The sequence below is a fragment of the Canis lupus genome, chromosome 2, assembly GCF_048164855.1.
Source record: "Canis lupus baileyi chromosome 2, mCanLup2.hap1, whole genome shotgun sequence".
NCBI classification, from domain to species: Eukaryota; Metazoa; Chordata; class Mammalia; order Carnivora; family Canidae; genus Canis; species Canis lupus.
Window position 1 is genome coordinate 61,093,389 of NC_132839.1, and position 14,978 is coordinate 61,108,366.

General features: G+C 54.5%; 1 protein-coding gene across 1 annotated transcript in view; it reads left to right on the forward strand.

Moving 5' to 3' along the window:
• Positions 1 to 14,978, forward strand: part of SORCS2 (sortilin related VPS10 domain containing receptor 2) — a 458,407-nt gene that overhangs the window by 365,264 nt on the left and 78,165 nt on the right. The window contains exon 4 of the mRNA XM_072802937.1: positions 10,692 to 10,856. Coding sequence (XP_072659038.1) covers positions 10,692 to 10,856 — 165 coding nt within the window. The remainder of the gene's footprint in view (positions 1 to 10,691; positions 10,857 to 14,978) is intronic.

Genomic DNA, 14,978 nt, shown 5'->3' on the forward strand with positions numbered 1-14,978 from the left:
AGACAAAGACATCTCCCATGTTGTCGCTGTTGTGACAAAAACACGAGAACCCAGGTACAGGTGCCAGATGCAGGGATCCTGTGGGGTCTTAGCAAAACCCCTGGGTGCTGATAGGTAAGGGCTGAGAAGTCTCAAGGCTTGAGCAGCAGCCAGCCACACAAGGTTTCTGAAGAGACAGTAGCTGAAGTGAAGGCATGGCATGGGTTGGCACGAGAAGAAGGACCTTGTATCCGGTGGAATTGTTCCAGATACTTCTGCTGGTCAGGGTTGGTCCAGAAGCACCTGTGCCATCTGAGCAGGGACTTAGAGGCTGACAGGGTCAGAAGGCTCACCTGCAGGAGGTGAGAGTGCAGGAACCTGCTGGCCACATCTCAGCTGCCTGCTGCAGCCAGGTGGACACCTGCCACCCTGCACCCGTCCCTTGTCCCCGTCAGCGCCACTCTTCAGTAGAATCTAAGGAAGGCTGGAGGAAGTCTCTTGCTTCTGACTCCTGGGCCAGGGTAGGAGGTGCTCAGAAGGGCTGAGAACAGCACCCAAACGCAGCACACACACACCTCCCTCCCACCCTCCTTGCCTCATCTGTTAAATATTTGCCAGAAATGAGACTTCAGTATATTTGCTCAAGAATGTTCAGCACCTATTGGCCGAGCACCTGCCATGTGGCAGGTGGGGGCTTGAGATGCATCGATGAGCAAGACAGACATGTTCCTGACAGTGTGGTCTGGTGGGGACAGTGGACAATAACGGGGGAGGGGAGATACAGAATGTGAAGGGAGGGCCTGGGGACGGGAGCTGGGGTCTCACGGGCACGGAGTGTCAGTTGGGGAGAACGGAAGAGCTCCAGGACCTATGGCGGTGGTGGCTGCCAGACACCCTGACTGTGTCTAGTGCCACTGAACTGTATGCTCATGGGGTTAAGATGGTAAGTTTTGTGTTACGTGTATTTGCCACGGTTAAAAAAAATAACAACATAACTGGATGTTTTCAGAGAGTGTTAGTAATTATTTTTATGATCATAGAGAACATTGGCGTTAGGGCCTATTAGGTGTGTGCTCAGGAAGGGCCCCCCACCCCCCAGAAGGTGGTCTCTGAACTGAGCTGCTGCCCTGTGGTCAGGAACATGCCCTCCAGAACGGGCAGGAAGGGCAGGAAGGGCCTGGGGCCAGTAGGGCTGAGGGAGGGAAGAGTGGGGGTCTGGGCCTTGCTGCACACCCACGGGAGGGGGGCAGGTGGAGGTGGGCCAGGACTGGGGAGGGGTCTCCCCCCGGTTGGCCTCTCCTGCTGCCCCAGCCCCCACTCCTCATGGGCTCCTCTGCAGGGCTCTCCATCCTCACCCCAGCTCAGTACTTCTGTCATTCCCATGATCCCCAGGTGGGCTTCTCTACTCCCAGGACCTGTAGCCCATATGACTCCAAACACCTGCCTCCAGGGCAGATTTGCAGAGAGCTGAGCTCAACCCAGATGTCCAGCCCCTGAGCCCCTTCCTCCACCAGATGTCCCTCAGGAGCTGCCAGCCCAATGGGAGTCTCCAGCGGGCCACACCTCCACCTGCCCTAAGCCAGCTCTTCCTCCCGTGCCCTCCTCGCCATCAGCAGGGCCAGAAGCTTGGGCCACTTTTCACATTTCCCCATTCTGTTCATTCCGCACCGACCCCGCTGAACTCCCAGCTCTGAGTGTGCTGGAATCTGCGCTCTCCTCTGCAGCACCCGATGATCTCACCCGATGACCTCCCTGGCCTCCACGCCAGCCTCCCGGCTGCCCCAGGCCTCAGCCCTCACTGCAGTGGGAGGGAGAGAGGATGGCCAAGGGCATCTGGGCAAAGTGGGAAGCATTCTAAAGCTGCGTGTGAGGGTGACACAGGAGTTTGGGGGGCCGGGGGTGGTCCAGGTCGGCGGGTGCTCCGGCCATGTGACGGTGAGGTCAGCAGGGTGAGCTCATGGGACAGTGTCGTGAATGCTATACCCAGGAGGGACCCTGAGGGGTTTCCAGCAGGGACATGATATTGCAGGCTTGCATTTGCGTAAATTCAGACTTTTCCGTGACTTTTCCGATAATAGATATTTCTGGTTTAAGAAAGCACAGAAATAATGATGAGCCCTTGGGTATTTCTCCAACACTTTCAAATATTGTACCTAATTTGGGATCTCGGCACAGAAAGATTGCCGGCTCCCATTTAAGGTTGAGGAGGGTGACTAGCCCAAGGTCACAGAACACAAAGATGGCAGAGCCACCGCACAGTCAGACTCTGTATCCCGTGACCCCTTTTGTGCTCGGGGTCACCCACACCAAAACCATCGTACGGAGTGATTTGCTCCGAGGACTCTGGGTAGCTGATCAGAGTGTGTGCTGAGTATCCCAGCAGGAAGCATCCATCCACAAGAGTGAAGTGCCGGGTGGGAGAGTTATTTTTGCTCATCATGACTCACACGGGCGTGTAGAAGATGCTCTGCACAGCTTCTAATTTAAGACCTGAGGGTGGATGCCTCTGTATTTGTTTGTCTCCACTGTCTGCCTCTCCTGGCGTCAAAGCCAAGTTTTCTGTGTTCCCCAGCTGGGCACATCTGTCCGGCCGGGAATAGATTGGACGATTGGGGTTTAAATAGGTAAACTGCCGATGTCACCGGTCCAGGGCACTGGGCTGGGGACCCTTTTGGGGACAAACTTGGTGAAGGGCAGACCCAAATTAAAAAGTCTCTCCTCACTGGAGTTCTGAATGGAAACCTGAGATCTGTTGCACAAACGGAGCTCTCGCGGAGGCGAGAAACAGTTTCTGGATGCTGTTCGTTTCTCTCTGTCAACTCGGAGCTCTGAGAGCCGTGATTTTCATGAGTGCCGCTGTGAGGCAGGTTGGGAGGTTGGCACCACCTTTTGGAGGAGACGGGTTGGAAGCCCTGCAGCGGGAAGCCATGGACCAGGGAAGGCGACCTGGCAGCCTGAGTGGGGAGCAGGGTGGGGGCACCTGCGGTTCCCACAGGTGGGGGTGGCTCATGTGGGCAGGTCCAAGCAGGAGTCCAGGTGGGACTCGAGCCAGCAGGCCTGGAGATGCAGGCTCGTGTTGAAGGGTCAGAGGAGGGTGTCTGGATCCCCTCAGTTCAGACAGTCTCCTGGCCTGGTGGAAAGGGAGACGGGAGTCCCACGTCAGGATGGCACAGTCTGCCCTGTCTCCCTGGAGCATCTTTCTGTGAAGGGTCCACTCTGACCCATCCCCACCGGGAGCCAATAGTGCATCTCCTGTAGAAATTTCCAGAAAGTCTCTCATCTACTCCAGTCCGGCCTAGGGGGTCACCATTAAATGCCTTCTGCTACCTTCTGTGAGCTCTCCAGCAGGGGTCTTGTGGGACTTGTTTTATTCCCGGGGCCTGATGTGCCTCTGAATGACCCAGTTATGCTTCGTAAGAATAAGACCAGGACTGTGGGCCAAAGGGAAGAGGGAAAGGGATGTTGAGGGACAGGAAGCCTCCCTGCCCCTCCCTGCCTTACTCTGCCTCTTTGCATGGCCAGAGATCCATCCCCAAAACTCTGGACTGACCTGCAGACTTCTGGAAGCCACTCCTAGTAGTCCTCGAAGGTGGGAAGGTCTCCCTTGACCCTGCCAAGTGCACTTCCTCAGGAAACCTCATGTTTGCTGTTGCTTCCTGGGCAGAGGTGGTCCCATCACTGGCCGTGATACGTGCTAGCCCAGTAGGTGGGTGATGTTGGGGGAGAAGAGGCTGTGGACGACGGTGGGCAGTGTGAAATTCCACAAGACGCTTGGCCTCTTTGGCCGTGCCCCAGCCCATGCCCCAGAGAGAGGGAAGGGGGTCATTCCCCTGGGGGCAGCTTCTCCACCCTCTGCCCATGTCTGTCCTGGGGTCTCACAGTGCAGGGGGCCATAGGCTTCCCATCCTTCCCACTGCCACCTGTGACCTGCCTCAACAATGAGACCCTGACTCACAATGGTGCTTGGTGAACTTCTTTTAAAAAAAATGCTACGACGGTAAACTGAGTTGCCCTGTGTGGCATGCTCTGGGCATGTTCACCGTGTCCCAGAGACCGTGCATAGTCTGCTACACGCTTTGTGTGTTGGCTCTTCTGGCCGCCTCTGCAGCGGGGATTCCTCTCTCTATTTATAGAGGAGGAAACAGCAGCTCAGAAAGGTGAAGTAACTTTCCTAAGGCTGCACAGCTCACAGCTCAGGACGGCAGCTGAGGCTGAAGCCCAGCTCCACGTGCCTCCAGAGTCCGCACTGTCCCTTGACCCCCATACTTGTGGCCTCCCCGGATTCCTAGGGCTGTCACCTCTATTCTCTCCTGCAGAGCATCGTCAGAGTGGCTATGAGTGGGACCATGAGCCATGGAATCCTGGAGAAGGGGCCTGACACGGGATGTGTGTGGGTTGTCACTCAGGGGTGGGGGAGCAGAGGCAGGCTCGGCCAGCGTGCTCAGAGGCACACAGCCAGTGGACTCAGAGCTGAGAAGCAGCGGGACCAATGGCCCAGCAGGTGTCCAGCTGCGGGGAGCTCAGAGCTCACCAGGGACAATGAGAAAGGGCAGATTCCGCCCCAGCAGGTCTGGATGGGGCGAAGCCAGGGCACTGCCAGCAAGCTCCAGTGATGCTGGGGCTGTGGATCCCAGAGTTTATTAGTGGGGTAGCTTTGGGATAATAGGGGGGCCAGCTTCAGGAGTGTGGGACCCGGACCTAGTGCTTGGTGTAAAACTTACCTGCTGCCCTCTTAAAATTCTTAATTTTCTTTGAACAAGGAGGCCTGAGTGGGGAGCAGCACAGGTTATGTAGCCAGTCCTGGGCCCCACACTAAGATGGGCTGGCTGCTGGTCCTATGCACCTGTCCTGTATTTCTCTCTAACATGTGGCCTCCAATTTCAAAACACCCAGCCTCATGGGCCCCCGGAACCCAGTGCAGGTACCATATGCTGGCCCGGAATAGTAAGCAGTAAAAATACACTGTTGGAAATAGTTTGGTTCCCAATTTGGAAGAACAATCTGCCAGCCTCTGCTCTGCACGATGCTAATTGATTTGTTTTCTTTGCTCCAGTAATCCTTTCCTTGTCAGCACTTTTTCTTCCCCCATCTTTCCTGGCTTACTTGTCCCACTCTGAGGCCCAAAATAGCCCCCGATCCAGATTGCTCGGCCCCCGGCCAGAACTACTTCCTCGGTTCTCATTTCTGCACCAAGGGCTGTGACGGAGAGGCGACCCCATACCTGGAGCTCTAGTTCTGTGTGGGAGTACTACCAACACCTGTTTCCTGGGAACGTGGTGCCCCCTCAGGTGCCAGGGCCTGGGCTCTGGGCTGGAGGCATGGCAGTGACAAAGGCACAGGCTTTGCCTAGTCAGAAAGGCAGGCTCACCAAGGGAACACTGAGAATATTTGGCTGGAGCAAATGAATGCACAAGATGCTGGAGGAAGGGGCAGAGGAGGGATTAGAATAGGCCTGTTGGGAGGTTCGTATCACAGAGGGCTTCCTGAAAGAGGTGATGTTTGAAATGAGCTGCAGTGGATGAGGACGTATTTGACAAGCAGATAAAAAGGGGAAGGGCATCCCATCGTACAACCAAGCTAAACTCATGCTGGGGGCACCTGCAAAATTAAATGAAAAATTTTCAGCTTTGTTGAAGCTGCCCAGAATTGGGGGCTCAGAAAAATTCAAAGAAGCTATTTTAATTTTATCATATGTCGACTTTGTGTTATTTTGATATTGTAAGATCTGATTCTGAATGATCTGTGACGAGGTTAGGGTGTTTTGGTCCCACTGGACATTCCAGCCAGAGGGAACAAGTGCATGGAAAGGTGGTGAAGATGTGAACACTCTCAGTGAACTAAAACACATCAGGGCTCTAGATGACTGACACCTGGAGCCTGAGGCGGGGGTGAGAGGCAGGTCAGGGACCCCCACCCTCTGGTCATGCTGCCTGTCTGGCTGAAACACCCTCCCCTGGGTCTGCTAGTCAAATTTCCATCCAGTTTTCAAGGCTCATCTGGGTGTCACCTCCTCTAGGAAGCCCTCCTTTTGGCCCTGTACCTGGATTCTACTTACCCTCCTGCTCTGCTGCCACAAAGCCCTGTGCATACCTAAATTTTTGCTTAGCTCTTTACTTTTAGCAACTATGAAAGAATGAATGAATGAATGAATGAATGAGTCTTCACTGGTGTATGAACCTTTGAGTAATGAAGAGAAATAAGTGAATGAGATGTTTTATGACAGCTAGTCTCCAGGCTTCATAAATATCCCCAGGAATGTTTTCCTCCCAAAGGAGAAGAGCAAACAATTTCTTTCGGAGTCACGGATTGAGATGGACTTGCTTACCCATTCATGCGTGCATGCATTCAGCCCGCGTCCATCAGGCCTGGATTAGCTGACGGCGCCACGTCGGCCTGGGCTACACGCTCACAGTACAGAGCAGGAGCTAATGTGGCTATCCTGCGCTCAAGGGCACAATCTACCCGGGGAGGTGGCTAAGTAAATAGTTGCATCCTAAGAACATTGAAAAATAGTTGTGAGAAACCATTTTGATGAGTGACACTTGGGCTTCCCTGGCCAGATGGCCCCAATGGCCTGGCGTGGGGGCCGCTGCCCCAGGGTGGGGCACAGAGTCTGGCCCGCGTGGTGGGCAGATGTTGAATGAACCAAGCGGCCTCCAGTAAGATGTGTAAGAAAGCTGCGTGGTTTGTTTCGTTCCTTTCCATTATCCGGGGAGGGCAGGTGCAGCGCAGAACACAGGGTGTTGTGGCAAGGAGGACACAGGAACCCAAAAGAGCCCCTGGTAGCCAGAGCTGGAGCACTGGGGTAAGGAAATAACAGAACAGCATTGAATGACAGCTCGAAGTCTAACATAAATATTCATGAGTTCATAGTGACGTAAATAAACGATTGAATAAATAAGTGAAGGAGAAGAGACGGGTCTCCCAAGCAGAAGGATTCTTCACAAGAATGCCTGTAGCTCTTCTACCTCCCCCACCCCCACTGCAGGTGGGGGCTGTGCACGAGGGTGTCCTCCAAGGGGGACGGCGAGGACCCAAGGAGGAATGGGGTGCCATCCAGCGGAGAGCCCTGACCAGTGCCACCCAGCCCGTGAGGCCCTCCATAGCCTGCTCTCTGGATCCACTGCCCTCAGGAAGCTCCTCACCTCTTGGCCTTTCCTCCCCGAAACCCATGACCCCTAGTGTCACCACGAGGAAAGCGCAGAGAAGCCGAAATCCAGAGGCAGTCAGCAAAATAGGCTGCAGGACGCCTCAACACCGTCAAGGTCAAGAAAACAAGGCGCGTCTGAGAAAGCCACAGCCCAGAGTAGCCTAAGGAGACATGACACCTGAATGTCAGGTGGGGTCCTGGATGGGGTCCTGGACCAGGAAAGGCCATTCGTTGAACGTAGTGCGTAGTTCAGACCATACACTTGTGCGGATGCTGGTTCCTTAGCTGTGACAAATGTCTGCTACTGATGTGACATATCCCAGCAGAGGAAACCGCACCAGGGGTTATGGGACTCTGTACTATCTTTGCAACTTTTCTGTAAATTTAAAGCTATTCTAAACTACAGTGTTTATTTAAAATAAAAAATATAGAGGCACCTGGGTGGCTCAGTTGGTGGAAGTGTCTGCCTTCAGCTCAGGTCATGATCCTGGGGTCCTGGGTTCGAGTCCTGCATTGGGCTCCTTGCTCAGCAGGGAGTCTGCTTCTCCCTCTCCCTCTCCCCCTCCCCCTGCTCATGCTCTCGTGCTCACTCTCTCTCTCTCTCTCTCACTCAAATAAATAAACAAAATCTTAGAATAAAATAAAATAAATAATTTCCTTCTAACTCCACCACTTAAAGCTCACCACTAAGATGTCCCCCGTGTTACCTCCCGTTCATTTTTTCCAAGCTGAAGTGCGATTGTCATCTAACGTTACCTCAGGTTCGGGGGTACAACATAACGGCTCGGTATTTGCATATATGGTGAAATGATCGCCACGGTACGTCTCGTTACCCCCCCCACACACACACACACACGCCACCACACGTTGTTATAACGGTGTGATGAGACTGTTCAGGCAGGATCTACACTCAGCAACTTTCAAACATGCGGCACAGTGTTCCTGACCGTGTCACCCGCTGGGCCCCGCAGCTGTGACCCGCTCACTTGGTGACGGGCAGTTTGCGCCTCCTGACCCCCTTCACCCCTCGCCCACCCGCCACCTGCACCGCCAATCTGTTCTCTGTTTCTGTGAGCTCAGGTTTGGCTTTTAAGATTCCACCCGTTTTAGGCAACTGGTAAATTATTGACCGTTACATCTGAAGCTAATGATGTACTCTATGTTGGCCAATTGAATTTGAATAAAAAAATTAAAAATTAAAAACACACACATATATATATATATTTAAAAGATTCCACTTGTAAGTGCGATCACGTGGTACTTGTCTCTGACTTCTCTCCCTGGGCATGACGCCCTCAAGGTCTGTCCCCGCTGTCACAAGTGGCCAGGTTTCCTTTCTTTTATGGCTGAATAGTAAACTCTCTGCTTCTATTTGTGTGCACCTCCACTGACACAATTACACTTTTACACAGTTACCATTGACAAAATTATCATAGGCTTCCTCACAGTTTTGTCCATGTGAAATACATAGTTGCTTATAAGTTTATACTCTACTTCTTTTCATGGGGTGGGGCGTCCATAGCCCCACAGCCTTCCCCCCTTGAAAGCCAGGGTCATCGCATGTCCGGCTGGTCCCCCCCCCACCCCTACCTCACCGGCACCCCACTCTGCATAGACTACCCCTCAGATCCAGACCCTGGCTCCATCCTGCATGCTGTGTGACCTCAGGCAGTTTGTTCCCCCTCTCTGGACCTCCGTTTCCCCATCAGCCAAGCAAAGGGGATAATTGCCCCGCAGAGCTCCAGTGAGGACAGTCTGGTTGCACTCCTATTAGATTTTCATTGCAGGCTCGCCCAATGCCAGGCACCCTATTGTTCTCTCCATTTTATAGAAAGGAGAACGAGGCAGGAAATGGTCAGCCAGCTTGCCTGAGGTCACATGGACATGGAATTTGAGCTGGGCTATCTGAGACTGAGAGTGCCCCTGGCCCCCTGCTCTGTCCACATGGGTGTCCGTTCATTCATTCATTCATTCATTCATTTATTCATTCATTCAACAAGTGTGTGGGGTCCCCAGGCCCTGCAGGAGTGATGGTAGGGAGGGGACAGCAGTGAACTCTGCAGACCTGGCCCTGGCCCCAGAGGGCCACAGTCCTGTGGGAAGAGGCTATCTCCACAAAAGGTAGTGAGCAAATACCATGTCCCCCACGGCCTTGAAGCCGAGGATCCACTGGCCCAGGGGGGTGAGGGGGAGACAGAGGGGACAGGTGTTGAGGGAGGACTAGATATGGGTGGACCACCCTGGCTGTGGCCAGTGCACAAGCAAGAGGCAGGGAGGGAGGCCAGTCCAGGAGGAGCCTGCAGACCCTGCCACAGAGGTCACAGTCTCTTTGGGACTGTGAGGAACCCAGAGGTCTCCACGAGGTCTGTGAGTGGGAAGACTGCCCCCCCCCCGCCCCCAGCTTATTTGTGGGAACTGGATCTTCCAGAAGAGGATGGAGGTAGAGATTGGGCTCACCCATGCGGCAGGGGGCTGACCACATGGCCGGGGGTGGGGGGCATCTGCTCTCAGTGCCAGGTGCCCACATCCCCTCCCCAGCCCTCCAGGCTGGCCGACCCTCTGGCCTCAGGAAAAGGAGGGAAGCCTCTCCCTGTGCCCTGGGCTCTGCCTCTGAAGATCCCGGTGGTGCCCTGTGTGTAGCTAGCAGGGCCAACCTGTTCTGACCTGTGGCTGGCCTTTCCTGACCTTCCTATGAGACCTGGGGCTTCCCCTCCGCCCCACAGTCCAGCAGGGCTTGTACCTGTGCACATACCTTAGCAAGAAAGTGGACAAACCCAGAAAGGGCCACAGGCCGGCTTCCCAAGCAGGATGCACCCCATGGAGATGTGGCTCCCCTGACCCTCCAGGTGGAGCCAAGAGCCTTGCAGAGACCCCTCCATGGGAGGCTTTTGCAGATGGGGATGTGTGCGGCAGGGCTGTCACCCATCTTTGCCATGGACGCCTTGTCTGCTGGTTTCCAGGATGACTCCCTACTGACGTGGTTAGCTTGGTTACATCTGTGAAGACCCTGTTTCTAAGTGAGGTCCCCTTCACAGGTACCCAGGTTAGGACATGGGGACCTGGTGTCTTCCTGGGGGATGCCATTTCACCCACGGTGGTGCCCTCTTGGGCTCATAGAATTTGACAGGCAGCTACTTCTGTCCCATCCTCCTTGGCCACCTCACATCCGCAGTCCCACCCCTGCACACACTCTCCCAGGTGGACCCCCAGGTGGCCCAGTGTTCTGCCTTGGGAGGCAGCCACCAGCTCAGCCTCCCCACCATCCTACCATGTCTCCTTGGGCCACCAGTCAGCCACATGATGGTGGACGCACTCACCTGTCTCCTGCTGCCCCCCTCCCCGAATGGATGGCTCACAGCAGACCATCAGCGTGTGGATGGTGCCCAGCACCCCGGCCCTGGGAAATATTTGTGCAGTGAGAGAATGAATGACCAGTGTGCACGAGTGGGCAGGGGCAGGGGGTGGGGGGGCACCCTCCCTGCCCCCCCACCCCAGTTCCTGCCGTGCCCCCCAGTCTGGTATTTAGAGGGGAGGCTCATGGCTTCCTGGTTTTCTGTTTCAGATTGTCCTGGTGAGCTCCTCACTCAGCGACCGTGACCAGAGTCTGTTCCTCAGCACGGACGAGGGTGCTACCTTCCAGAAGCAGCTCATCCCCTTCTCGGTGGAAACCCTGATTTTCCACCCCAAAGAGGAGGACAAGGTGCTGGCCTACACCAAGGAGAACAAGGTACGCAGCCCTGGGGCTGGTGTCTGGACCTGAGGGCCCCTGTTACTGCTCCTTGGGTGGGGTCATGGGGCAGTGCAGGCTTCTCATCATGGGGTTACCAGAACCCTTCCCCCCGAGACCCGGCGGTCTGGGTGCTCCCACTGGGGGAGGGCCGCTTGGCTGTATTGTGTGTGAACTGAGTGGGTGGAGGTGAGAGGTGCGCTTGGCACACATACACGCATGAGACAGGATTAGGGCTGTTCCTCTCTGCCTCCCCTCTGGGTGCACCAGCCATAAAGCCATTTACCACTTCCAGAATATTCCACACACCATCCCACGCTGGGCCTTGCCAGGCCTTTCTGCCAGCCTGGAATGCTTTTCCACCTTCACTAGGAGTGAATCATCCTTCAGATCCCCCATCAGCATCCTCTCCTCTGGGGGCTGTGTCACCAGGGCCCCACAGGACCCAAGGGCACCTCCATGGGGCGACCAAGGAACATTGTGGAGGGCTCTTTCCAGGTCCAGGGGGTAGGAGAGCCCCAGGGCTGGCACCAGCAGGTCCTGAGGGCTGAGGATGAGGGTGCCGTGGGGAACGGAGAGAGCTGGTGGACAAGGACTGCCCTGCCGTGGTGGAGGCCAGCATTGGTTTCCTGCAGCCCGAGGCCAGTGACCACACACTTGATGGCCTACAACAACAGAAGTGTGTTCTCCCACAGTTTTGGAGACCAGAAGTCCAAAATCAGTATCATTAGATCAAAATCGAAGTGTCTGCAAGGCCACACTCCCTCCGGAGGCTGTGGGGGGTCCCTGGCCATTTTCAGTTTCTGGCATCGAGCTGTTTGTGAAGGAGCCTCTCCAGCCTGCAAAGGCAGTGTCCTCCTCTGTGTCTGTGCTCTGTGTTCACAGAGTGTGAGTGAGTGTGAGTGTGTGACTGTGAATGTGAGTGCCTGATTATGTGTGTGTGTCTGTGAGTATCTGAGTGAGTGAGTGACTGTGAGTGCATGACTGTATGTGAGTGTGTGTGAGACAAGTGAATGTGATAGAGTGTGTGTAACTATGAGTCTGTGTTGAGTGTATATGAGTGTGAGACTGTGAGTGTGTGACTGTGTGTGAGACAGTGTGTGTGTGAGACTGTGTGTGACTGTGAGTGTGTGACTAAGACTGAGTGCATGACTGAGTGTGTGAGTGTGAGACTGTGACTGTGTGTGTGTGACTATGACTGTGTGACTATGAGTATGAGTATGTGACTGAGTGTGTGAGTGTGGCTGTGTGACTCTGGCTGTGTGTGACTGAGTGCATGAGTGTGAGACTGTGTGACTGTGAGTGTGTGACTGTGTGACTATGAGTGTATGACTATGACTGTGTGAGTGTGTGACTCTGAGTGTGTGAGTGATTGTATGTGTGTGACTGTGTGTGTCTGTGAGTGTGAGTGTGTGGCTGTGAGAAATCAGAGCAGTCGCCCTCTGCTGCCCCTGGGGAATCCAGGATAATCTTTCCAACTAAAAATCATCATGGAATCACATCTGCAAGTCCTTTGCCCTCTGAGGTCACTTGCACAGGTGTGTGGACTAGGACGTGGCTGCCGTTTGGGGACCATTTTTGGCCTACTGTCATGCCCAGTGACACTCTGTGGCCCCCCACGTCTCTGGGAGGGGCCCAGGAGGAGGCCTGGCCTTGGAAAGGGAGCTCAGCCAACACGGGGTTGGGCAGTGGATGCCATCCGCACAGGCCAGTCCTGTGTGGAGGAGGATGGACAAGGATGGTGCATGGTCTGGAGGCAAATGGAAGCTGTTCCTCAGGACCTTGCCCCTGGTCCACACGCCTCCACCTCCCCGCACCCCTCATCCCCAGGGCTGATCGCAGTGTGCTTATGTATTTGTGACATTATCCTATTATTGCTGGTGCCCTGTACACACACACTCTGTTCCTTGAGGGCAGGGACTAGTCCTAGTTTTTACACCATTTTAGCTCAAGTTCCCAGCTGACAATAGTTGTTGGATGGATGGACATTGAGATGAGGCTGGATGGGTGGGTGGATGGGTGATCGATGGTGGAGGTGGGTGGATAGATGGATGGGTGCGGCTGGATCGATCCGTAGGTCAATGACGGATGTCTCCAATTAGAGATCGCCCAGGCCGAGGGCCTCCAATTGGAGACTTCCGGCTGGTCTGAGCCATGGCTCCCTACAGGGCCCGGGCTCCTTGCCCAGGCCTGGGCCTCGCTGCCTGGCGCCCCTGAGATCCCCTGGCCTAGTGGGCTGCCTCTTTGCTCCGGGCGTCTTCCGTTGGGACAGCATGTGCTTCTGGGTATTAATAGCAGTACTTAGCCTTCCATGTAATTAGACTAAAGCACAATCACGGAGACTTATTTTCCTGCAGAAATTGACTGCGTTGCAATTGCTCTTTAATTTATGGTGCCCTGAAAAATTAATGGAGCTGAAATCTCTGTTATTTTCCTTGGTTCTTTTCAGTGACTCTAAGGAAAGAAAAAGGGGAGAAAAAAATGGCTTAGTTGTAGTTATAAAAGGAATGAAGAATTTGAGGAAATTAATAACGATGACAATACGGCCTTGGGGTTCAGTTTTTTTTTTTTAATAGGGTTTTATGGTTTTCAAAGCTCTCTTGCTTCCAAGAAGCGGGATGGCATGGTGGAACCACACTAGCTCTCGATTCAGACAGACCCAGTGTATTAGGTAGGCATCTGCTCATCCGAGTAACATGCAGCCCCAGACCTCAGTGGCTCCCAGCAGCGAGGGTCACTGCTTGCTCCCGGGTCTGTGAGTTGGCTAGGCTTCTACCAGGCTCTGCTGGGACTGGCGACACATGGCCCCTGGCTGATGGTAGGGTTCAGATGTCTGCACCTCTCTTATTCTGGAACCTGAAGTCATCTGGGGTCATGCTGTTCTCATGATGGAGGGCCCGGGGAGGGGGAGGGGCTGGCCAAACTGCCCCAGTGGTGTTGGCCTGTCTGCTTTGACCTGGAAGACATCACATCCCATCACACACCACAAACCAAAGCAAGTCACCTGCCAAAGTCAGAGTCAACAGGGATGGGCACCAATATCCTGTCGTCAAGGACTTGCAGTCTGGTTCCAAAGCCAGAGGCTCCCCTTTGCTTTTCCTCTCAGGTGCCTACCCCTTCCTCCAGCAAACACAGTCCTCCCACCCTCAGACAACCCCCCTGCTGCTTTCACCACCCCCTTCACTGGGACACTAGCTCGGGGCGCTGTGAGGCTACCTTATTTGGAGCCTGGGTGGCCTTCCTCTCTGACAGCCTGATGCAGGGCTTTCTCTTTGAAGGCTCAGCAAACTGCACTGGAGTCCTGGGATCAAAAGGATGTGGGGGCCAGGCAGTCCCTTCCCATGGCAGCTCTCTGGGGACCCCTGGCACCAAGCTGAGCCGCCTGATTCCCAGCGCTGGTCCCTGGGACCTGCCTACAGACACAGCCCTGCACACTTGATGGACCCACTGTTATGGTTTATTCTGCTCCCCATCAAAAACATCCTCTATTTCCCAGCGCTGGGAGAAGTTAACCTGAGCCTAGGAATGCCTTCCAGAAACTAGTAGTAGGGAAGAAAAGACACCTTGGATGACCAATCTGGGAAGCCTTCCTAGAGGAGGGGCTTTGAAGAGAGGCGTAGAGAATGGATCGGGGGATCCCTGGGTGGCACAGCGGTTTGGCGCCTGCCTTTGGCCCAGGGCGCGATCTGGAGACCCGGGATCGAATCCCACGTCGGGCTCCCGGTGCATGGAGCCTGCTTCTCCCTCTGCCTATGTCTCTGCCTCTCTCTCTCTCTGTGTGACTATCATAAATAAATAAAAATTAAAAAAAAACTTCTGTTAAAAAAAAAAAAGAGAATGGATCGGGAGGTACGTTTACTTTTTAATATAACTTCAGAACAACAGGAGCAATTAGAGAAAACCAGACGCTCGCATCCCTCCAGCCTACGTAAAACTGTGTTTGCATTTATCTGCACTGAAGCAAAGTAGAGTTGCCGTCAAGGCAGCGGGGGTGGGGGGCGGGCAAGGGTTCCCCAAGAAGGGGTGGGCAGAGGTGCAGGTTCACAGTGGCCGCCGTGAACGTCCATCAGCGGATGAGCTGTCCTGCAGGGCTATGGGCTTCAGTGCCCGCTTCCTCCCTGA